Below are 26,292 nucleotides of genomic sequence, written 5' to 3'. Positions count from 1 at the left end.
CTCCTAGTGCAGTTGTGGCCACTGATATTAATTTTAACTTTTCACTCAAGTGATTAACTTCTATTTCACAGAGAAAACTAGAGAGCAGATAATTGAGAACTTTCTGTCATACTGAAGCATTTTAGCACACAGCAGAGTTCAGAATATAATTTTTTATAGTCACATGCATTCCTGTGTGGCAAAAATGAGCACATTCATTAACATGACTCATTGCTATAGCTTCTCTTTTAGCATATTAAAAAAGCAAAATTATGCTTAGTAATCAATGTGTCAGTGCTCTATCCTACTTAGAAAGTACCTACATATCCACTGGTTACATAATAATTAATTTAATTTAATATCAGCTTACGGGTTTTAAAAAAGCTGTTGAAATTAAAAATTTGTCAGAACAATGATTCAATTTAGTCAAGCATAAATTTATGTTTTTCATAATCTTAAACATTATGTAGGAATAATGTTAGCTTATCTGATCAGTAAACCAATAAATGTCTAAGAAAAACATACCTAAGTAGAAAAAACTGCTTGTATTATACTTAACAATGATAAATCAGAGGAGACAAAGCTGTTTTTATTAAACTCACATTAGTAAACTGGTCTTGTTTGCCAAACATTTACTTTAATTATGTGGATTTGGATTCTTAAAAGGTTTCTGACTTAGCTTCAGGAAGAAGATTTTTTAGCACATTTAAAGTATTAGAAGTTTAATTATCTTATTTGGAGGATTTTATATAGACATTTATTCTATAAACCAATAAGAACAAAGCTCCTTTAATTTAAAAGACTTTGTAATCTAATTTGTTTATACCCTCCAGAAATAAGAAAATACACACACACACACACACACACACACACACACACACACACATTGATAGGTAAAGGCCTTTCCAAATACAGAGAGCTTATAGCTTTAATTCTACAATTTTAGCCACAAGTCACATTAAACAGACACAGAATTGTTTGTTTTTTTTTTTAAATCACCATTCTGTATATCAAAGAGACCTGTTCTCCTTCCTACTGGGCATGAATTTTTAAATTAATTTGTGTTCAAAATTTGTGTTTCCCAGAGAATGTAGAGTTGGCAAAGTTAAAATTCTATACTTGGATTCACCTAGGAGCCAAGAAAAAAAATGTGTCTTGCTTTAAGCTGCTCATGAAATATACTTCTATGGGCACACAGTCCACCTGGCTCTGTCAGGTGAATCTATAGTGCATCTCAGCAGAAACTTCAAAACTGTTAAATGATATTTTTTAAATGCTTATTTATTTTTGAGAGAAAGAGACACATACAGTGTGATTGGGGGGAGGGCAGAGAGAAAGGGAGACAGAGATTCTGAAGCAGGCTCCAGACTCTGAGCTGTCAACAGAGTCCAATGCAGGGCTCGAACCCATGAACCGCAAGATCATGACGGGAGCTGTAGTCGGACATTTAACTAACTGAGCCACCCAGGCACCCCTAAATGATACTCTTTTAAAGATGAAATCATAACTCTCGTATAAATATAAAATGAACACTTAGCAAAGATTTTAAATTAACTCATTAGTTGATGAGGGAATGAGTAAGATGTTACAGCTGCTTCAAATGATAATTTGACTTATAGAGATTCATATTCTTTACGGGATAAAACCTATTCCATGATCAGGAATCAATTGCACAGCTATAGACTGGAAGCGGTTGCCTCACAATCAGCTCTACAAGTTAACTTCTATCTCTACAAAGTTGGCTAGCTAAAGACTACCTGAATGGGTGGGCTATGTAGAATACCCACTAATATATATAGTTTTTGCTGTTTAAAAATGTTCACAACTTTTCAGAAAAGAATAAAAATGTTATAAATCCACAAAAGTGAAGAAAGTGAAAAAGCAGTTGAGTGATGGGAGAAATGAAAAAGGGTTTGGGTAAGTAGTGATTGACTTAGCAGAGTAGAAAAAAAAAACCCTCAAGTGTCACAAAAGGAGTATGCCAATGAGAAGCTGTCTAATTTGCCCAAAAAAACTTTCTGTGGGGGCACAGAAGTCAGAAGCATAAATGCCCCAGAAGATAGGAGTAAAGACTGAAAGTAGAAAGATCAGTTACATGTTTATAAAAGAAACAACTAGGATTCTGCACTTTCACCACTTTCCCATCTAGAAAATTGACTATGCCTACCACTTCCATCAAGAACTACAGGTATACTCTACAAAATTGTCCCTTTGGGCTTCTACATCTGAGGACATAGGCACAGCACAACCACCTTGGGTTGTACAACAGGAGAGCTACAATAGGAGGAAGAAGCACTCCAGGACAATATTTTCAAGAAATAATATCTTCCTTGATGTGCTTGATTCTACTGAGAGAGATTTCATGTTGTGTTTGAGAGTTTGGAAAGAGTTAAGAAGAGATATGTATTAGGCTGAAACATAGGAAATTCACAATGTTCAACTGATTTGGACTTACAAAAAAAAAAAAACACAACAATTTCAAGCAACAACCTAAGGCAAATATTAACAGAACAAAGGGAAACAAAGAGTTGTGCAGGAATAGAAATCTAATCACAATAAATTATTCAGCTTGATTATCAATATTTAAATAGTCAAAATAATGTAAACACTAAACATTGACCTACCCCAAAATTGGATAATACAGAGAGAGAGAGAGAGAGAGCAAATAAAGGACTGAAAGGTATATGTTGGAAGGGAAGGAAAAACTGGTATAATACTGTGAAATCTTCAACATCAATTGACAGAAGTCAATAGAAAATGTCTAAAATTGGTATAGTAAAGAAAAGTTATATAAGTCTATTGAGAAATGTAGAGGCAAGTGCCAGCAAAACAGCTAAACGTGGTAAAAAACAGTTGCTTCTGGGAAGTAGGACTTTGTAAATAGAAGCAGCACAAAAGACTTCTACTTTTATTATAAGCCATGTAGTAATTTGAGTTTTGTAATATTTACACACACTGTATTGAGAAAAATATGGGGGGGGGAATGCAATAAAGAAAGGAAGAGAGCAAAGAAGGAACTGAGGGAAATATTTGTAACAGTTATATAGTAAGATTAATTTCCTTAATATAAAAAAGCTCTTTATTTTTTATTGAAGTATAATTAATATGCAATGTGATATTAGTTTCAGGCACATAACATATTAATTCAACAATTGTATAAAAAAGTGCTCACCATGATAAGTGTAGTCACATTCTGTCACTATATAATGTTACTACAGTATTATTGACCATTTCTCTATGATATACTTTTCATCTTTGTGACTTATTTATTTTATAACTGAAAGTTTGTACCTCTTAATACCCTTTATGTATTTCACCTGTCCTCTCCTCGGCCATCTCCCCTCTGGCAACCACCAGTTTGTTCTCTGTATTTAAGAGTCTGGTTTTTTCTTTGCTCATTTGTTTTGTTTTGTTTTGTTTTGTTTTGTTTTGTTTTGTTTTGTTTTAGATTCCACATATGAGTGAAATGATATGGTGTTTGTCTTTCTCTGATTTATTTCACTTAGCATAATACCCTCTAAGACCATAAAGTTTAGATGCATAAGGATGTTGCAGATAGCAAGATCCCATTCTTTTTATGATTAGGTAATACTTCATTGTATATACATACCACATCTTCTTTATTTGCTTATCTATCAATGGACACTTGGGCTACTTCTGTACCTTGGCTATTGTAAGCAATACTGCAGTAAATAGAGGGGTGCATATATCTTTTCAATTTAGTGTTTTCATTTTGGGGAGGGAGATAAATATCCAGGAGTATAATTACTAGATTATGTGGTATTTCTATTTTTAATTTTTTGAGGAACCTCCATACTGTTTTCTCTGGTTGTACCAATTGACATCCCCACCAATAGTGCATGAGGGTTCCTTTTTCTCCACATCCTCACCTACACTTTTATTTCTTGCCCTTTTAATACTAGCCATTCTGACTGATGCGAGGTGATATCTCACTGTGGTTTTGATCTGCATTTCCCTGATGATTAGTGATGTTGGGAATCTTTCCATGTATCTTTGCCATTGTACATCTTCTCTGGAAAAATGTTGATTCAAGTCCTCGGCTCATTTTTTCATTAGATTCTTTGGGTTTTTTTTATGTTGAGCTATATAAGTTCTTTATATATTTTGGATATTAATCCCTTATCAGATATATAATTTGCAAATACCTTCTCCCATTCAGTAGGTTACCTTTTTGCCCTACAGAAGCTTTTTATTTTGGTATTGGCCCAATAGTGTTTTTGCTATTGTTTCCCTTGCCTGAGAAAACATACCTAGAATATGTTGCTAAGCCAAGAGATTACTACTTCTGTTTTCTTCTAGGGGTCTTATGATTTCAGGCCTTACATTTAGGTTTTTAATCAATTTTGAGTTTATTTTCATTATAGTATATGAAAGTTGTTCAGTTTCATTCTTTTGTATGTATCTGTCCAGTTTTTCCAGCACCCTTTATCGAAAAGACTGTCTTTTCCCCATTGTATATTCTTGCCTCCTTTGTTATAGATTAATTGACCTTATAGGTGTGGATTTATTTCTGGACTGTCTGTTCTGTTCCATTGATATATGTGTCTGTTTTTAATGCCAAACCCTACTGTTTTGTTTACTGCAACTTTGTAGTGTATCTTGAAATCTGGGATTGTGTTACCTGAAACTTTGTTCTTCTTTCTCAAGATTGCTTTGACTGTTTGGGGTCTTTTGTGGTTCCATGCACAAAAAAGCTCTTTAAATCAGTCAAAAGTCTAACAACCCAATTTCAAATGAACAAGGGACATGAAAAAGCGGCTCACAGAAAAAAAATGTCCACAAGTATTTGAAAACATGCTCAATTATAATAGAATAAATTCATTTTAAAACAACAGAATACATTTTTAGAAACCTATCTGATTGACAAAGATTTCTTAAAAATTACTTGTTAATACACAGGGTTGCCAAGAATGTGATGAAACAGAACCCTCATACGCTGGGACAACCTATTAAAAACATTTTCTGTAATGTGTAGAAAAACATATGCACAAGATGGATCAGAATTGCAGTTTGTAATTACAAATGACAGGAAACAACCCAAATGACCTTCCAGTCAGGACTGGCTAAATTAATTATGGTACTTGTAAGGAATTGGATACTATACAGCAGTCAAAAAGAATAAGAAAGCTCTCTGTGTATTATATGAAAATTTACTAAGAGAAGCAAAAAGAAAAATATGGATCAAAGTTTGTTGGATTCTCCTTTTTGGATAAAAAGGCAAGAAGTGGGAAATGTCTTTGTATCTGATTTTATATATGGAAAGAAACTCTGGAAAGGTACACAAGAAATTAATAAAAATGGTTTCTTGGTTAGTAATAGCAGCAGCAGGAACTGAACCAAACTTTTCACTGTATATTTTTTTATGCTTGAATTTCAAGCCAGGTGAATATGTTAGAGATAAATAAGAACAAAGTAGATCATATGTGCTGATTTGGAAATATTTCTTAGATATATTAAATGGAAATGTCAGATATTCCTTACATCTGATGGAAGGAAAGTTCAGTGGGAAACAGTTTCCATCTAGTGGGATTACCAAAGGCAGTCCAGGGATTCTTGGAGGAGGGGCAGGGATAGCCCCCTTGAGAAGAGGTGGTCTAGAGTGACTGCTGCCAGTGCCCTACCTCCTCCTAACTATTGGTTAGAGGGTGGGAAAGGGTGGGGAGACCCAAGGATTCCAAATGGACCCCATCTTAGGCCTGGGCCATTTGATCCCTGTGGCCCTAGAAGGGATGAAGATTTATGACCTCTTGTTCTCCTGGCCTGCCTTCTGGGTGCAAAAGTGGGGAAGGGGCACAATTTGCATAAAAACTAAAGCAAGGCCCAGTACTGCCTGATAGCTGAAGGAACTACCAGGTCTCCTTCCTCCTGAGGACTCTGGTGAAGACAAATCTAATGGCTCATACCTGATTAGCACCAATCATTTACTCAGGGCCCCGATGAGGGCTCTGGCTTGGGGTCCCACATCTCACAGCATGGGGAACAGACTTGCCTGGCCCCAGCAGCCTCATAGGAGTGTCCACTTGGAAAACATTGAATCTGACTCAAACACACAGCTGAGGTTGGCAACCTATCAGGCCGGTGAAGGGCACCACGATCAGGTACTCCTCACCTACATTGCCCCAAAGAGAACGACATGCCCCTAGTGGCTGCCTTGAGGTCACTGTGGGCATGCAGGCAGCCATGCAATGACCATTACTAATACCTGTTCCTGAGGCCTGGCTCTCCCAAGTCCAGAGGGCAGCACTCGTGGAATGCAGGGCACTGAAGGGACCATAAAAGACTGATGCTTTCTGTGGTCCAACACCTTTGGCCACCCTCAGCTCTCTTTTTATACCTGGGCTTCATGGGAATTTTGTTTTTGCTTGTTTGTTTTGTAGCTCTCCCATGTTTAGTGCATAAAATGTGCTACATTAATGCTTCTTGCACTTTGGCAGGTATCAGAATCACCTGGGGAGCTAATAAGGCATGCCCAGGATCATTAAAGTAGCATAAGGCCTACCCTCTGTATTTTCACCAACTACATTGGGGTAATTCTGATAGGGCCAAAGTTGGAGAAGCACTGCAGTAAGCTATTTTCAAACATTACACAATTTAATTCTCAACACCGCCTTAATAAGTATATATTATTTTCTTCAACTAGAAAACAAGTCCTTACCGGTCAGATAAAAGAGTGTCTGGGTTCAAATCCACAATCTTCTTACTAGCTGTGTGACCCTTGGAAGGTACATAACCTCTCTGAACCTCATCTTCATCAACCTCATAGTGGGACTTCAGTGACATTCTCTCTCTTGAAGGGCAGCTGAGAGAGTTAAATGAAACAAGCCAGGACAAGTGCTTGGCACACTCAATAAAAGATCATGATTGCTATTCTAATCATGGGTTAAACCACTTATTGGAAACAAAACACTGTATAATAAGAGGTTTTGAATGGGCACACCTTCATTGATTTTAATACATCAAATGGCATTTGACAAACGGTGCAAAAGAATATGGACCAATATCTAATTGATTAAATCACCAATGTTTTCATTTAATTTGAGGTTCTTAAAAAGAAAGATTGCTGGTAGTTTATAGCATCATTCACAGTCAAAATCCTTCTGTCTTTCCTTCACAGAGAATGCAGAAAATTGGGGCTTCTGCCTGAGAAATACCCTCCCCATTTACACTCAAGACCAGCAGTCTTCACTCTACAAATATTTGTTTATTCCACATCTACAATGTGCAAGTCACCGGGGATATGGCAGTAAGCAAAATAGAGAGACAGTAAATAATCCCCTAATCTCAGGGAGAAAGAGATAGTAAATAAACAGATGTTCCCTAATCTGAGAAAAACCAGAAATTCCTTAGTTCTGGTGGCAGAAAATTTCAGCAGGGAGCAGTTTCCATCTGTCAGGATTGCCAAGGGCATTCCAAGAATCCTTGGAAGAAAGGCAGGGACAGCTCCCTTGGGAAGAGGTGGTCAGGAGTGACTCACCCTTGCTAGTTCCCCACATCCTCTCAACTGCTGGTAAAAGTGTAGGGCAAGGTGGGAAGGAAGAGGGGGTTGCAAGTGGGCTCCTCCCTGAGCTAAAGCAATTTGATCCCTGTGGCCCTGGGAAGAATGAGTGTTTGTGATCTCCTGTTCTCCTGGCCTACCTTCTGGGCACAAAAGTGGAGAAGGGGAACAATTTACATAAAAACTAAAGCAAGACACAGCTCTGTGTAGTGGCTGAAGGAACTCGAGGTCCCCTCCCTCTCGGGGTCTCTGGTGAAGACAAATCTGGTCTTGTCTAGTTCCTATAACAAACACAGGCCAGACAGACAAGTTGCAAGGGCATTCAACAAAGGGAGGGGAAGGAGTGGGCCCTGAGGAGAAGCTGAGTAAGCATTCAGCTGATGCCTTTTCCCTGGTAGGATCTGCTTTCTTGCCTCAAGAGGAAAGAGGGTGGAGCTGGGCAGGCCTGGGCTCTAAAGGCTGCCTTGCTTAACTGGAGCCAGTGAAGAGCCCAGATGCTGGCAGCCAGATGCTCCTGAGAACTGCAGGTAAATGCCTGGAAATCTGCTGTGCTTGCTCTTAGCTGACTGATTCATCTTAGACCCAAGCTTCTTGAGAGATCCACATCTTCACTTTCTCGTGTGCTCTCCAGAAAGGTTCTTGCAATTTAGAAAGACTGGGTTACAGCTGATAAGTTCTCGCAGGCTTAAGACTCACCTAAGGGATTCTACAGAGAGGTTAATAAATTCCAAAGTGGAGATGCCCAAGCAACAGAGAAAATGAAACATCTGGGTGTGTGATTTGTTAGTATGAATGGAGAGTTAAGGGGTCCTAGGGTAGAACTTTTGAAATTGGGGTTCTGCCAATTTTAAGTTAGTTGGTCCTCCTGGGATGGAAGGTGTAGGCAATAATACTGGCTGAATTGTTGAGTGGCAATTGCTTTCCTTCATCCACTGTCTCTTACTTTCTTCCCCCAGTATCCCCACTACCCCCAGTATCCCCACTACCACCACACCATCCTTTACAAACACAGATCTGAGAACAAAGAGCATGGTGAAGCTGTATTTTGTTGAGGATTTATCACAAGCCAAATCCTTTCTAGGAGCTTGATCTCCACCCCCATACCATAGTTACCACCTCAGAATAAACGCATGCTGGGTGCCAGGACGCTGCTAAGACCTTTATGTGTATCACTTCCTTTAATTGCTACAATGACCCTGAGACACATGATTCTGACACTCAAAAAAGGTAAGTGTCTTGGTATCCCACTGCTAGGAAGGGGTGAAACCTGGATTCAAAACTTGGTGTGGCCAACCCCAAAACTTTTTTTTTTTAATTTTTTTTTTTTTATTTTTTTTTATGTTTTTTATTTATTTTTGGGACAGAGAGAGACAAAGCATGAACGGGCGGGAGAGGGGCAGAGAGAGAGGGAGACACAGAATCGGAAACAGGCTCCAGGCTCCGAGCCATCAGCCCAGAGCCCGACGCGGGGCTCGAACCCACGGACCGCGAGATCGTGACCTGGCTGAAGTCGGACGCCCAACCGACTGCGCCACCCAGGCGCCCCCAACCCCAAAACTTTTTAAAAGATTTTATTTTTCCTCTCCACTGTTTTCCTCTTCCATTTCTATTACTCTCTAGCAATGTTCGTTGTTTTTTTAAATACAATTTATTGACAAGCTGGTTTCCATACAACACCCAGTGCTCATCCCAACGAGTGCGCTCCTCAATGCCCATCACCCACTTTCCCCTCTCCCCCACACCCCATCAACCCTCAGTTTGTTCTCAGAATCCAAGAGTCTCTTATCTTTTTCCTCCCTCCTTCTCTGTAACTTTTTATTTTTCCTTTCCCCTCCCCCATGGTCTTTAAATCATAGTCCTATACCAGCAGCATCAGCACCATCTGGGAACTTCATAGAAATGTAACTTCCTGGGCCCTACCCCAGATCCAGTAAATCAGAAATTCCAGGGCTAGTGCCCAACAATCTGTGTGCGTGTGTGTATGTGTGTGTTTCCACACTGATATCTTTTATTCTTTTTTCAATGAAAGTATAATGAACATACAGTGTTACATTAGTTTCATGTGTTTAACATGTTGTGTTCAACAATTGAATACATTACAAAGTGCTCACCATGATAAGTGTAGTTACCATCTGTGACCATATACTGTTATTACAAAATTATTGACTATTTCCCTATGCTGTGGTCTTCAGCTCCTTCACTTATTTTATAACTGGAAGTTTATACCTCTTAATACCCTGTATCTATTTCACCCATCTACCCTTCAGCCACCTCCCCTCTGGAAACCATCAATTTGTTCTCTGTATTTAAGAGTCTGTTTTTTTGTTTGTTTGTTCCTTTGCTTTGTTTTTTTTAGATTCTAGATATAAATGATATGATGTTTGTCTTTGTCTGACTTATTTCATTTAACATAATACCCTCTAAGTCCATTCATGTCTCAGATGGCAAGTTCTTATTCTTTTTTATTGCTGAGTAATACTTCAGTGTGTGTGATATATATATATATATATATATATATATATATATATATATATATCTTCTTTATTTGCTTATCTATCAGTAGATACTTGGGCTGCTTCTGTATCTTGGTTGTTGTAAACAGTACTGAAGCAAACACAGGGGTGCATATATATTTTCAAGTTAGTGTTTTCATTTTGAGAGGAAGATAAATAACCAGTAGTAGAATTAATGGATCATATGGTATTTTTATTTTTAATTTTTTGAGGAACCTCTAGTTTTCTCTAGTGCTCGTACCAATTGACATTCCCACCAACAGTGCATGAGGGTTCCTTTTTCTCCACATCCTCACCTACACTTTTATTTCTTGCCCTTTTAATACGAGCCATTCTGACTGATGTGAGGTGATATCTCACTGTGATTTTGATTTGCATTTCCCTGATGATTAGAGATGTTGAGCATTTCTTTAGGTGTCTGTGGGTACATGTGTCTGTTCAAGATATTAATACCCCTGTTTTCTTCTAGGAGTTTTATGGCTTCAGGTCTCACATTTAGGTGTTAATCCATTTTGAGGTGTTTTTTTTTTTTTTGTATAGTGTAAGAAAGTTGTCCAGTTTCATTCTTTTGCATTGTACATCTTCTATGGAAAAGCGTCTATTTGAGTCCTCTGCCCATTTTCAATTGGATTATTTGGGGGTTTTTTGATGTTGATTTATAGAAGTTCTCTATATATTTTGGATATTAATCCCTTAATCAGGTATATAATTTGTAAATATCTTCTCCCATTTAGTAGGTTGACTTTTCACTTTGTTGATGGTTTCCTTGACTGTGCAGAAGCTTTTTATTTTGGTATAGTCCCGATAGTTGATTTTTGCTTTTGTTTCCTTTGCCTGAGGAAACATACCTAGAAAATGTTGCTAAGGCCAATGTCTGAGATATTAATACCCCTGTTTTCTTCTAGGAGTTTTATGGCTTCAGGTCTCACATTTAGGTCTTTAATCCATTTTGAGTTTATTTTTTTTGTATGGTATAAGAAAGTTGTCCAGTTTCATTCTTTCACATGTAGCTGTCCAGTTTTCCCAGTACCCTTTATTGAAGAGACTGTCTTTTCCCCATTGTGTATTCTTGCTCCCTGGGTTATAGATTATTTGATCAGATAGGCATAGGCTTATTTCTGGACTGTCTATTCTTTTCCATTGATCTATATGTCTGTTTTTGTGCCAATACCATACGGTTTTAATTACCGAAGTTTGTAGTATATATTGAAATCTGGGATTGTGTTACTTCCACCTTTGTTTTTCTTTCTCAAGATTACTTTGGTTATTTGGAGTCTTTTGTGGTTCCATAAAAATTTTAGTATTATTTGTTCTAGTGTTGCAAAAAATGTTCTTGGTATTTTGATAGGGATTGCATTGAACCTGTAGATTGCTTTAGGTAGTGTGGACCTTATAGCATTATTAATTCTTCCAGTCATGAGCATGTTATAGTTTTCCATTTTTTATGTGTTGTCTTTCGGTTCTTTCATCAGTGTCTTATAGTTTTCAGAGTATGGGTCTTTCACCTCCTTTGTTAAATATATTTTATTTTTTTTTTGGTGCAGCTGTAAATAGGATTGTTTTCTTAATTTCTATTTCTATGGTTTTGTTATTAGTGTATAGAAATGCAACCGATTCCTGTATGTTAACTTTGTATTCTGCAACTTTACTGAATTCATCTATCAGTTCTAATAGTTTTTGGTGGAGTCTTTAGGGTTTTCCATATGTAGTATCATGTCATCTACAAATAGTGACATTTTTACTTCTTCTCTACCAATTTAGATGCCTTTTATTTCTTTGTGTTGTCTAATTGCTGTGGCTAGGACTTCTAGTACTATGTTGAATAAAAGTAGTGACAGTGGATATCTTTGTCTTGCTCCTCATCTTGGAAGAAAGGCTTTCAGTTTTTCACCATTGAGTATGATGTTAGCTGTGGATTTTTTATATGTTGACTTTATTATGTTGAAGTGTGTTCTCTCTAAACCCACTTTGTTGAGACTTTTTATCATAAATAGATGTTGTATTTTGTCAAATGTTTTTTCTGCATCCATTGAAGTGGTCGTATTTTTTTTATAGTCCCTCTTGTTAAAATGATATGTAGATACTGATTTGTAGATACTGAACCACCTTTGCATCCCTAGAATAAGTCTCATTTGATCATGGTGAATGATTTTCCTAATGTATTGTTGGATTTGGTTTGCTAATATTTTGTTGAGATTTTGTGCATCTATGTCCATAAGAGATATTGGCCTATAGTTTTCTTTATAGTAATGTCTTTGGTTTTGGCATCAGGTAATGCTGGCCTTGTAGAAATTTGAAAGTTTTCCTTTCTTTTCTATTTTTTAGAATAGCTTGAGAAGAATAGGTATCCTTTTTAAATGCTTTGTTAGAATTCAACTGTGAAGCCATCTGGTCCTAGACTTTTGTTTATTGGGAGTTTTTCCTTTATTATTGATTCAATTTCATTGCTAGCAATCTGTTCAAAGATTGTACATTTCTAGGACTGTATCCATTTATTCCAGGTTGTCCAATTTGTTGACATATAATTTTTCATACTCTTCTTTTATAATTGTTTGTATTTCTGTGGTGTTAGTTGCTATTTCTCCTCCTTCTGTTCTGATTTTATTTGACTCCTTTCTTTTTTCTTGATGAGTCTGGAAAAGGCTTATCAATTATGTTTATCGTTTCAAAGAACCAGCTCTTGATTTCATTGATCTTTTCACTTGCTTTTTTCAGTATTTCATTTATTTTTGTTCTCATCTTTATGATTTCCTTCCTTCTATTAGCTTTGGATTTTATTGTTATTTTTCTAATTCCTTTAGGTTGTTTGACATTTTTCCTGGTTTTTGAGGTAGACCTGTATTGATATATGCTTTTCTCTTAGAACTGTTATTGCTGTTTCCCAAAGATTTGGAACTATTGTGTTTTCATTTTCATGTCTCCATGAATTTTTTTAGTTTCCTTTTTCACTCATTGGTTGTTTGAGAACATATTTTTTAGCCTCCATGTGTTTGTGTTTTTTAATTATAAGTTTTTTCTAGTTTTATACCATTGGGGTCAGAAAAGATGCTTGATATGATTTCAATATTCTTAAGCTTATTAGGACCTCTTTTGTTGCCTAACATATGATCTATCCTGGAGAATGTTCCATGAGAACTTGAAAATAATTTGTATTCTGATGTTTTTTGATGGAATGTTCTGAATATATCTGTTAGGTCAAGCTGGTCTGATGTGTCATTTGAAGCCACTATTTCCTTGTTGATTTTCTGTCCAGATGATCTATCCATTGATGTAAATGGAATGTCAAAGTTCTCTACTATTATTGTATTACTGTCAATCTCTTCCTTTATGTCTGTTAATATTTGCTTTATATATTTAGATCCTCCAGTGTTGTGTGCATAGCTATTTACAATTGTTATATCCTATTGTTGGATTGATTCCTTTTCATTATGTCATGCCCTTCTTTTCCTCTTCTACAGTCTTTGCTTTAAAGTCTACTTGGTCTGCAGGAAGAAACGATAGTGGCTGAACCCAGAAAAGTGGTGGTGTCCCCTATGGACAATGGGTTCCTCAGCCTGGACTCGTCCACTTATGTCCTGTACATGAAGAGAGCAGAATGGGTAGATATAGGGGTGCCTGGGTGGCTCAGTTGGTTAAGTGTCCGACTTCGGCTCAAGTCATGATCTCATGATTTGTGAGTTCAAGCCCCACGTCGGGCTCTGTGCTGACAGCTTGGAGCCTGGAGTCTGCTTCAGATTCTGTGTCTCCTTCTCTCTCTGCTCTTCCCCCACCCACATTCTGTCTCTCTCTCTCTAAAATAAATAAACATTAAAAAAAAAGATTGGGCAAATATAGATCTAGTGCCACAGAATTATGGCCCCAATACAGTGGTCTAGATCATTTGTAACAAATAATTTAGAAATGTTTATGATTATTTTGGGCTTGTTCTGCGATATGATGAAAGAAGTGAATGAGCTTTTAAACTAATCAGAGGTGTTATTGAGTCAAATGCAGCCAATTATACAGTGTGGCATTTTTGGAGAGTTCTCTCTTTTTTTTTTTTTTTTAATATATGAAATTTATTGTCAAATTGATTTCCATACAACACCCAGTGCTCATCCCAAAAGGTGCCCTCCTCAATATCCATCACCCACCCTTCCCTCCCTCCCACCCCCCATCAACCCTCAGTTTGTTCTCAGTTTTTAACAGTCTCTTATGCTTTGGTTCTCTCCCACTCTAACCTCTTTTTTTTTTTTCTTCCCCTCCCCCATGGGTTTCTGTTAAGTTTCTCAGGATCCACATAAGAGTGAAACCATATGGTATCTGTCTTTCCCTGTATGGCTTATTTCACTTAGCATCACACTCTCCAGTTCCATCCACGTTGCTACAAAAGGTCATATTTCATTCTTTCTCACTGCCACGTAGTATTCCATTGTGTATATAAACCACAATTTCTTTATCCATTCATCAGTTGATGGACAGTTAGGCTCTTTCCATAATTTGGCTATTGCTGAAAGTACTGCTATAAATATTGGGGTACATGTGCTCCTATGAATCAGCTATCCTATATCCTTTGGATAAATTCCTAGTAGAGCTATTGCTGAGTCGTAGGGTAGTTCTATTTTTAATTTTCTGAGGAACCTCTACACTGTTTTCCAGAGTGGCTGCACCAGTTTGCATTCCCACCAACAGTGCAAGAGGATTCCCATCTCTCCACATCCTTGCCAGCATCTGTTGTTTCCCGAGTTGTTCATTTTAGCCACTCTGACCAGTGTGAGATGGTATCTCAGTGTGGTTTTGATTTGTATTTCTCTGATGATGAGTGATGTAGAGCATCTTTTCATGTGTCTGTTGGCCATCTGAATGTCTTCTTTGAAAAAGTGTCTATTCCTGTCTTCTGCCCATTTCTTCACTGGATTATTTGTTTTTTCAGTGTTGAGTTTGGTAAGTTCTTTATAGATTTTGGATACTAGCCCTTTATCCAATATGCCATTTGAAAATATCTTCTCCCATTCCATCAGTTGCCTTTTAGTTTTATTGATTGTTTCCTTTGCAGTGCAGAAGCCTTTTATTTTGATGAGGTCCCAATAGTTCATTTTTGCTTTAAATTCCCTTGCTTTTGGAGATGTGTCAAGCAAGAAATTGCTGCAGCTGAAGTCAAAGAGATTGTTGCCTGATTTCTCCTCTAGAGTTTTGATGGTTTCCTGTCTGATATTTAGGTCTTTCATCCATTTTGAGTTCATTTTTGTGTATAGTGTAAGAAAGTGGTCTAGGTTCATTCTTCTGCATGTCGCTGTCCAGTTCTCCCAGGACCGTTTGCTAAAAAGACTGTCTTTTTTCCATTGGATACTCTTTCCTGCTTTGTCAAAGATTACTTGGCCATATATGTGTGGGTCCAATTCTGGGTTCTCTATTTTATTCCATTTGTCTGTGTCTGTTTTTGTACCTTCTCTTTCTGCTTTTAAAATTCTCTGCTTATTACTATTTTTTGTCATTTTTACTTTTTAAAATTATTGTGTGTCTGGTGCAGACCTCCTTGGGTTCATCTTGTTAGTGCCTGTCTCTGCTTCCGGGCCCAAGATGCCTGTTTCCTTCCCCTATATTATGGAAGGTTTCACTGATTATTTCTTCAAATAAGTTTTCTGCCCCTTTCTGTTTCTCACTTCCTTCTGGGATGGCTCTAATGTGAATGTTATTACATTTGATGATATTGCTGGGTCCCTTAATCTATTCTCATTCTTTATTATTATTTTTTCCTGTTCACCTTGGTTACTTTTTATTATCCTGTCTTCCAGATCACTGACCCATTCTTTTGTGTCCTCTAATCATCTGTTAATTGTTTCCACTGTATTTTTAAAATTTCAGTTATTGAATTCTTCAGCTCTGATTTGTTTTTATATTTTCTCTTTGTTGAAGTTCTTATTGTGCTCATCTACTTTTCTGTTAAGTCTAGTGCGTATCCTTATGACTATTACTTTGAATTCTTTATTAGGAATATTGCTTAAGGTGTTTCATTTAGTTCTTTTACTGTGACTTTGTCTGATTTTTTCATTTGGGAGATATTCCTCTGTCAACTCATTTTGTCCCTCTGTGTTTGTTTCTATGTATTAGGTAGGTCAGCTACATCTCCTGGTCTTGAAAGTTGTGGCCTTGTGAAGTAGGGGTCTTGTGGTGCCATATAGTGCAATCCCCTCTGGTCACCAGAACCAGGCACTTCAGGAGTATCCCCTGCATGGGCTGCATGCATCCTCCTCTTGAGACTAAACTGTAATTGCCTTCAGCCCAACTGGCTTCAATGACCTGCTTTGCCTGCTATGGGCATACTGGGCAGGGTTTGGTCCCTGTTGAGAGTCCTGTCTGAGGTCACTGAGGTCTTGTTGGTGGGTGGGGCTGGCAGTCAGATTAGCTGTTTGCACTTAGCCTCTCTGCCACAGCTGCAGGCATACAAAGGGCAGGGCTTGCTCTCTGGACAGTCAGGTAAGAGGCCCATCTGCTACAACTGCAATGCTGGTGCATAGAATTATCTTCCTCCCTCCCCAGGGCAGGAGTCACTTTGGAGTGGCACCAGTCCTGGCCACGGTTGCCTACAGAGTCTCAAAGGACAGGAGCTGTTTTGGAGGCATACCTGAAGAAGCTAGCAGGTTGGGCATGGTGGGCTCTGCAGGGAAACACAGGGGCAGGGCTCACAGGCTAGCAGGGTAGATGGAGAGTATTAGCTCTAGCTCCCACAAACATCAGGCCATCTAGACTGGAGGAGAAGAAGAGAAATTTTTTTCTTCCTGGAGAGGTCTCCTAAAAATCCCTGCCTCACCAGCACACATTTTAAGATTAGTCAATAAATCTCCTTCATGTCTAACACAGGTAATTTTCAAACTGCTTTATTTGTGCTGTGTCTTGAGCTGAGTTGTTTATTATGCTGGCTTTTTAATGGCAGGGACTTAGTTTCCTATCACCCTCCAATTCTCCCAGAGTTAAGTACACTGATTTTTAAAGTTCTTGGAGTTAACCCCCAGTGATTTTTAAAGATCCTCAAGTTAAGCCCTGCTGGATTTCAAAGCCAGATGTTACAGGGACTCATCTTCCCAATGCAGGTACCCAGGGCCAGGGGTGCCTGGTATGGGGTCTGACCCTCTCACTTCTCTATGTCTGTGATGTCCTTCCCACTTGTAGTTAGTCTCACTGGGGGAGCTAGGTTCCCAATTACTTCTCTACCTTTCCTACCCCTTTCAACATGACTTTCTACTTAAGATTAAGTGGAAAGTCTATTCTGCCAGAGTTCAGGTCATTTTCACAGTTAGTTGCATAGATGTAGCTGTTATCTCTGTGTGCCCATGGGATGAGATTACAAATAAATCTGACCCTTGGTAGGGCTTGAGAACCACTTCCTTAGAGGTTTCTCCTAAGTTTTTCAGATAATATTTTTTTAAGTTTATTTATTTATTTTGAAAGAGACAGAGACAGCATGAGTGGGCTAGGAGCGTGAGAGAGACAGAGAGAGAATCTCAAGCAGGCTCCACACTGCCAGTGCAAAGTCTGACACAGGGCTCACAAATTATGAGTTCATGACCTGTGCTGAAACCAAGAGTTGGACGCTTAACTGACTGAGCCACCCAGGTGTCCCCAGGTAATATTTTTTAATGTTTATTTATTTATTTTGAAGGAGAGAGTGCACAAGCATGGGGAGGGGCAGAGAGAGAGGGAGAGAGAGAATCCCAAGCAGGCTCCCTGCTATCAGTGCAGAGCCCAACACAGGCCTTGATCTTACGGTTTGTGAGAACTGTGGGATTATAACCTGAGCCGAAACCAAGAGTCAGTTGCTTAACCAACAGAGCCACCCAGGCACCCCTCAGATAATATTTAAACTTATATTTCTTAAAACCATCTAGCCAATCAATAATTATAGTCTCCTTAGCACACACATCAATCAGCTAATTTCCCATGTGGGTATAATATGGGATTTTAGTTTGAGATGCTACTAAATCTTTTTTGCAAAAATAATCATGAACGAATGCATGAATGAAAATGTTTTTTATAGTTTTTTTAAAGTTTATTTGTTTATTGTGATACAGAGAGAGAGCATGTAAGCAGGAGGAGGGGCAGAGAAAGAAGGAGAGAGAATCCCAAACAGGCTCCACCTTATCAGCCACAGAGCCCAAGGCATGGCTCAAACCCACAAACCCTGAGATCATGAGCTGAGCCGAAATCAAGAGTCAGATGCTTAACCAACTCAGCCACCCAGGCACCCATGAGTAAAAATGGTTTTATTCATTAAAAAAAATTTTTTTAATGTTTATTTATTTTTGTGAGAGACAGAGACAGAGAGATAGAGACAGAGAGTGGAGGGGTGGGGGCAGAGAGAGAAGGAGACACAGAATCTGAAGGAGGCTCCAGGCTCTGAGCTGTCAGCACAGAACCCGACGTGGAGCTTGAACTCAGAGACCACGAGATCATGAACTGAGCCGAAGTCAGGCGCTCAACCAACTGAGCCACCCAGGCACCCCTGTTTTATTCATTTTTAAATTAAAGTTTAATTTATATACGATAGAAAGGAACAGATACAAATTGCAGAGTTTTAGTTTTAGCAATTGTCATACAGCCACCATATGAATTATAGACATTTCCATCTTACCTCTCCAAGAAATTTCCCTTGTGTCCTTTCCTATCCCCACCTTCTCTTCTTGTACTCACCAAATCACCGATCTATTTTCTATCACTGTAGATTAGATCCTTTTTCTGGAGTTTCTTATGAGTGAAACTATGCAGTATATGACCATTTGTGTCAAGTTTCTTTCCCTCAGCATAATTCCTATGAGATTCATTCACATCATTAAGTGTATCAGGAGATTTTTCCTTTTTACTGTTGAGTAGGATTCTATTGTGTGAATATACCACAATTTGTTTATCCATTAATTTGTCCATGAATGTTTGGGTTGATTCCAGTTTGGGGCTATAATGTCTGAAATAATTTTAGTTTTAAAACCCTCATATTTTAATGAAGTTGACTGCATTTAGAATTCTTAGTCAAAAATATTTCCCCTTATCACTGCAAGATACTGTTCTATTGTTGTCTTCCATCAAAGTTGTTGAGAAGTCTGATATCAAGATGATTATTGTATTGTTTATTTATAGGTAATCTATATGGTTGTTTTGTTTTCTCAGGAAGATTTTAGAATTTCATTTTTATTTTGATGCTCTAAGTTTCCACCAGTGTATTCTATGTTACAAACATTCTGGGAATTTCCTCAACTCTATCATCCAGTTTACTAATTCTCTCTCCAGCTGTGTTTAATCAGCTATTTAACCCACCTATTACCTTTCACATTTTAATGACTTCATTTTTTAATTTCTATAACTACTCTCTGGTTATTTTTCAATATATTTTTAAATGTCTTTTTATCCATTTTCATGTTTTTAAGTGCTTTTAATTTTTTTCTCATTATAAAATACTTATTTTATAGTTTGTAACTGGCCATTTGTATTACCTGAGGTCTTAGAAGTCTAATTTGACTGTATATTTCTGCTAATGTGTGCTTTTTTGGTGGATTTTCATATGTGTTTAACAATTTTGGATGAGCTCACATTTGGCTGACTTTATCACAGGGAATTCTGGTTGGACTGGTTTGAAGATATATCCCTCCAGACAGTTTTTACATTAAATTCTTGCAGCCTATAAGTTTTGCAAGCTCCAGGACTCCATTTATTTAATACATTGGCTAGCAGGAAGCATAAGCTCAAACCCTAAACCAGAGGCAAAGCAGGGTAGAACTTCTTTTTAACTCACATAGATCCCAGGCTAAATAGACACACTTTCTTACTGTCTCTGGGAATATTTTGACTATTTCACATTCTCAGTGACAGAGTAGTCTGTTCAGTGTTTTGGTTTCATGCAAACATTTTAGTTTCAACTTCCCACCTGATACAGGGTGAATGCCTCCACCCACCCATTAAAATTAAAATCTCTGGCTTATTGAAATTAGCAACCTCATTTTTGCCCCCAACTCTCTCCAATACCAGGTCAGCTTTTAATTATTTTCTTTCAAAGGAGGCCTATAGGAGACTCAGTTGGAGGTAGGAGGGGTCACGTAGAGGTCCTTGAATCTTAACCTTTAGGGGAATACCTACTGTTCCAACCTAGAAGGCTAAGTGATCAGCTTATAGAAGCTTCTGCCTGGACACCAAATAATGAAGTCTGGTGCTACTTATCTATCTGCTTCTTCTGCCTTCACTCATTTTCTGTTTGTAGTGAAGTTGTCCTTTACTCTTCCCTTTGCCCTACATTGGTTTTTTGATAGCAGCTGAGCCATTTTTTTACTGTGTATCTTCCTGACTCTAGTATATTTACTAAAAATAAATAAATAAATGTGCTGTTTTACATCCCCCAAACCACAAGCAAACAGAATATAAGCAGAATTTGCTTATATTTCATAGCATATAAATACATATATTAGAGATCCATAGTGCCATAATCAAAATTGGCCTCACTTTTGGGGACTCATGGTTTATCCATCTCAGCCCACATCTCTGTTTTTCACAGTATAGCAGCTCCTGTTCAGGCCTCATCTCTCAGAACTATACATCAGAACAGTAAACCGACCCATTTTCTCACCCCTGGGGACAGCCGATCTGGGAAATAGCCCAAACTAAGAGTCCTTGTCCAAATGCCAGCTATGGCCCCTATTTTGGTCAAGGTGATCTTCAGCTTGCTCCTGATGGCTTAAAGCAGAGTCCCACTGCCCCTCTGCCTTCCATCTGGCCTCCCTCCTTGTCTGGCTTGCTTTTAGTAGATTGGGCACTGCCCAGTGTGGGGTGGGCACTGAATATTTGTTTTCCTCAAATGCCAGACAGTGTTTAGTTTGGGTCCAAGAGCTCTCTTGGGCTTCCAAAAATGGGCTTCTCTGGACCCCTGCATACGGTACAGGTCACTGGGGTACCCATGTGGCCACATTGGACTTTGAGCGTGGGTTGCTCATAGTCCTGCTGAACTTTGCAAAGGAAAGGAAAGGTTTTTTTGGTTGTGCTTACGATCTTTGAACCTGTTATCTCAAAGCCATAAACCTAGTCACTAGGCTATAAAAGTAGCTCATTTCAACATGTTCTCCCTGCAGCCTACTTCTTGACATTCAACATTCACCCACACTGAACCAGAAACTATCACCATGACAAGGGACCAGAATGGAACCTGGGAGATGGAGAGTAATGACAACTTTGAAGGCTACATGAAAGCCCTAGGTAAGGGAGAGGACAGGGATGGAAGGGGGGGTCACTTTGGGAGAACTTTAGTCTGGCCCTCCAGACAGTGCCGTTATGGAGTTCAACAGATCTGTATGTAAGCCTTGCTCCTTATTTGCTAGCTGTGTAATAATAGGTATGTCATAGAAATTCTGAAACTCAGATTCCTCATCTGTAAATTGGGAATAATAATAAATGATATTATGTCTGGAATGTCCTCAACATAATACCCGGCACACAGAAAAGATACATGAATGTGGGGTACACATACACACATACATGCACACATGGAGTAAAATCAAACTTGACAAGATAAATACAGTAGCTCTCCCGCTTTGGATCACCATCTATTAGATAGCCAGTTAGACCTGATATTATCCATGAATGACCCTGCATTGCTCTTGTGGCAGGCTTGTGGTGGGGAAGCAGACAAGGAGTGGCTAAATTTGTTATTCTAGAGAATATGATACCCACAGAAGGCTAGGAGTGGCTTTTGGCATACAGGTCAAACAACTCACTGCTTGCCTGGCTTTTGAACTGGACTCCAGGCCAAAAGCTTGATCAATGTGTGTCCTGAGTTGACTCTCTTGTGGGATCTCTCGTGGGCTGACAGAAATCATATAACACCTGAAGGAGGAGCTCACTATGTGGGGCAGCTGCCATGGGCCAGGCGCTGGGCAGGGAGCTTTGGCTGCCTGTGCTTATTTCAGGCAACAGCCTGCAACAGCCTCCTCATCACCTTTTCCATCTTTAGAACTTTCCACATAAGGAGCTCCAGGTTGGAATTTCCCCGCTGCTAAGGCTGCACGTGGGGTCAGAGGTCCAATAATCTGGATATAAAGATGGGAAGTCTCACCAAGAATGGGAATTGTGGAATTTTCTGTGCAATTAACTTCTAGTTTGATGAACATTTCTTTTTTTTGACATTTATTTATTTTTGAGAGAGAGAGACAGAGCACAAGCACAGGGAAGGGCAGAGAGGGAGGGAGACACAGAATCTGAAGCAGCTCCAGGCTCTGAGCTGTTAGCACAGAGCCCAATGTGGGGCTCGAACTCACAGACTGTAAGATCATGACCTGAGCTGAAGTTGGACACTTAATCGATTGATACTCCATTGAGGAACATTTCTACTCTGTCAGTGAACAAGGAGAGCTGACATATTGTGTGATGTATAGAGATTGGAACTTTCTTCATGTACTTTAGACATGTTTCCAATACAGCATAGCTTTCTTTTCCCTCTTGGCTGTCAGAATTTTACCTCAAATACTTGGGGAAAGAGGAGGGAGGCACAAATCTTCCTTCCAGAGCTCCAAACCTGTTGCACTGAGGTTAGTGTCCTGAATAGACAATAGAAATGGAAGACTGAGGGGCGCCTAGGTGGCTCAGTTGTTTAAGTGTCCGACTCTTGGTTTCAGTTCAGGTCATGACCTCACAGTGAGTTTGAGGCACATCAGGCTCTGTGCTGACAGTATAGACCCTGCTTGGGATTCTCTCCCTCTCTCTCTGCTCCTCCCCATCTCACTCTTTCTCAAAATAAATAAATAAACCTAAAAAATTGTTTTAAATTAAAAAAAAAGAAATGGAAGATTGATTCTACACATGGGCAGATGGTCTGGAGCTTAGCTCAGAAGTGTAATTCTGAACAAGATCATGCAGGTGAGGAAACCAAACCAGAGGGGCCAGCCCACATAAGGTTTGTTCTCTGACTTTGACCAATTTTTTAACCTTCCAGAACTAGTTTCCTCATCTGCCAGGTAGGAATAATAGTACTATCCACGGGCTGTTTGGCAGTTTCAAGCTCTCAGCCTGTGCTGAACAAGCCAGACTCAGGGAATATAATCAGAAAGTAATTTTGTGTCCTTTGCTGTGTTTTCTTAAATAATAAAGTCCTATGTTACTTCAGGTATAAAACTGAGTCTCAGTTCAGTTTTCAGTTGTGCAGACTGGTCCCTGATGCCCCCTCTCTAGGCCTCAGGTGAGAAGTAAACACCACTATTACCATCCCCTGGAAGCAACTGAGTGGGGCTGCTCCCACAATTTAATCTGCTACAGGCAACCCAGCAGACCTGTACAATTCCCTCACACCTACCCTGCGGAACAGGGGTTGCTTTCCCAACATTGACAAGTCAGGAAACTTGCCCTTTTGAGCATTCAAACCCTTGGCATTTGGGAAGAACATATGTGGAGATCTCTGCAAATCCCCCGATATGGAAATATCACTAAGTATAACTCTATTTCCTACTAAAGAACCATCATTTTCTTAGATTCTAATCCCTCACACCAAGGAGGTGGCTTTCTCTGGGGGACTGGTGGCTGGCTCAGTAGGGAAAGAGAGATTCCTGTTGAGAAGTGGGTCTGGGTGACAAACTGGCTTTGTCACTAGCCAGTGACTCACTCTACACATCAGCCTTCCCACATGACTCAGCTGCCAGCTTCAGCAGCATCACATGTCACAATAACCTTTGGTTTTATCCCAAATCATCAAAGTTACTAAGTGTTCAGAGACTGAGTGCCAAGGGTCAATGGTACCTCCTCTCCTGCCTTCTTAGGCGCCTGGTGTTTCTTGAGGTCTTAGACTTTCTTGACAGCAAGGAAAGCAGCTGGTAAACTCTTGCACCCTAAAGGGTTTGTAGCTTTCTGAGGTCCCCCTGCAGCCTGGATCAGGGGATCAGGGAATGGGGGGAGTGGTCTTTAATTTAGAGGAGAGCCTGAGGAAGGCTTATCTAAAAATGAAGTTCCAGCATTGTGAGAGAATGCTGGCAGAGAGTCTGTTAACTACCAAGGAGTGAGGCCAGTAGTGTCCAGACATGGGGAATCACTTGACTTTTCTACCACAGTTCAGACATTAGCCATGGAAGCCAGAGACTGTGCCATCTAAGGCAGAACCAAACCCAGTGTCTACTCTCAAGGAGCTCAAACTTATGTAATCAGCCGAGTTATAGCCGTGCACAAACGGTGTTCCTGTTTTCTGCTGCAGTGTGACAAATCACCCCCAAACATAGTGGCTTGAAACAACTACAGTAATTTTATTATTGTCTCTCATGGTTCTGGGGGCTGACCAAGTTTACCTGCTAGGTTCTTACCAGGGGGCTTTCATTTCATTGCATGTGGACAATAACTGAAGCTGGAGCCATCTCAAAGGCTTCCCCACTTCTGTGCCTGGCAGTAGGTACTGGCTGGCAGCTGAGGCTTCAGCTGGGCTGTCAATATCTACACATGGTGTTCCCATGTGGCCTGGGTCTCCTCACAGCATGCTTGCTGTATCCAAAGAGAGAGGAAGTGAAAGCTGAATGGCCTCTTATGATCCAGGCTCAGAAATCATAGAGCATCACTTCCATTGTATTCTATTGGTTGAAGTAGTCATGAGCCCACCTACCTCCAAGGGAAGAGTACATAGACCCGTCTCTCAGTGGGAGGAATGTTAAAGCCACATGGCAAGAATAGCTTGTAGGTTGAGAGGAACTGTTGCAGCCATTAAAAAAATGTAATCTATCATCCATGAGACAGTAGGTGATTCCATCCCTTGAGCCTACAGCAAGATGTGTGTGTGGGTGGTGAGTGGAGCTACTGGACAATGTCACTGAAGGCTTCCTAAGTCCTGGGTGGGGTTTTGAAGGGAGGAGAGAATGGCTCCACACAGAAATGTAGTCAGGCATTGTTCTGCGGGTATGTGCAAAGGGCAGGCCAGTAAGAATGTGGTGTGGGCAGAGGGAACAGAAAAAGTTGTATTGCTAGAGGGTGACGTGCAAGGAGGGGATTGAACAGAGTCAGAAAGGTAACAGGTCAGATCTTGAATGGGGTGTGCCACCACATGTGGACTTCATCCTACAAGGAGAAGAATTGTCTGCAGAAGAGAGAGAAAGCACCCATGCTTACCCCGACAACTAGGGGTGAATAGATCTGCAGAACTGTCAGAGAACTGAAGAGGTTGTTGCAATGGCCTTGGGAAGATGGTAAGAGCAGTGCCAAGAAGGTAGACAGGGAGATGTCCAGAGTGGGAAATAGACTAGATTTGGTTACTGGGTGGTGACAGGGCAGGGAAGGAGCCTGGAAAATGAAACACCTTAATGTAACTCAGTGAACCATCATGTAAATCAGCAAAGATGTGGACATATAATGGAAGGTTTGTATCCTAAAACTGCTCAGTTAATGTTCAATTTAGACATCTAGGAAATACTTAGTTCACCAATTGTAAATATTGGGGAAAATCTAGTTCTCCTCTTTACTTGGGAAAGAAGGTGGGGCCCATCTCCTATGAAGACCATCTTTTCGTTTAAATTAATATGCACAGATTTAAAAGAGCAGAGGCTACTGCAAAAAGTCCTAGTGTGTCTCTGGAAAATTCAATCAGAAAGGGGGTAAGCTTAAAGGCTGAAGTCGAGCAGCCCTCACCTGAGTTGTCTCTGCCAGGAAAGGTTTCCTGAATACCCACAATGTTCCAAATCCTGTCCTAATGGTTTAAGAGCCACGGTCTACCATAAGAGATGAGCACGTGCCATGATGAGCATCATTCTAGAAATTTATATACATTATTTCATGTAATTTATTCAGTTGCAACAAATGCATTGAGCACCTATGACATGCCAAGAAATGTCCTATGCACTGGTAACATGGTGGTAAGTGAGGTGACAAATCCCTCTCACCTGAGGAGTGTACACACTAGTGGCCGTGAGAGAAAATAAATAAAGTAGGTAAGTGCTTTAAAGAAAACAAAAAGGACTTGTTGGGTGAACAGTGATGGGTGGTCAGAGAAGGCTGTTTGAGGAGCTGACAGGTGAGCCAAGGCTCGAATGCCGAGAAGCAGCGTCCCGGGTACAGGAGACAGCAGGTGCAGAGGTTCTGGGTGTGTTCAAGAAACACAAAGGTTGATGTGTTGGGAAGTGGCAAACAAAGAGAAGTTTAGACATTGTGGTGGAGGACAATATACTTTATTTATATTCTTTAAGGATCACTCTGGCTACAGTGTAGAGAATGAATCACTGGAAGGCAAGACTAGAAGTAGGGAGGCCCATCCTAGGAGGCCACTGTGTTGTTCAGGCAAGAAGTAATGGTGGCTTGGGCTAGTAGTGCCCAGGG

At 39.6% G+C, this 26,292-nt stretch overlaps 1 protein-coding gene across 1 annotated transcript in view; it reads left to right on the top strand.

The window, feature by feature from the left end:
* The window catches only part of RBP2 (retinol binding protein 2), a 64,232-nt gene that overhangs the window by 20,032 nt on the left and 17,908 nt on the right, over positions 1-26,292 (top strand). The window contains exon 2 of the mRNA XM_058730036.1: positions 21,093-21,216. Coding sequence (XP_058586019.1) covers positions 21,144-21,216 — 73 coding nt within the window. The 5' untranslated portion in view covers positions 21,093-21,143. The remainder of the gene's footprint in view (positions 1-21,092; positions 21,217-26,292) is intronic.

Source organism: Neofelis nebulosa, chromosome 5 (genome assembly GCF_028018385.1).
Source record: "Neofelis nebulosa isolate mNeoNeb1 chromosome 5, mNeoNeb1.pri, whole genome shotgun sequence".
NCBI classification, from domain to species: domain Eukaryota; kingdom Metazoa; phylum Chordata; class Mammalia; order Carnivora; family Felidae; genus Neofelis; species Neofelis nebulosa.
This window is presented reverse-complemented; position numbering and strand designations above follow the sequence as displayed.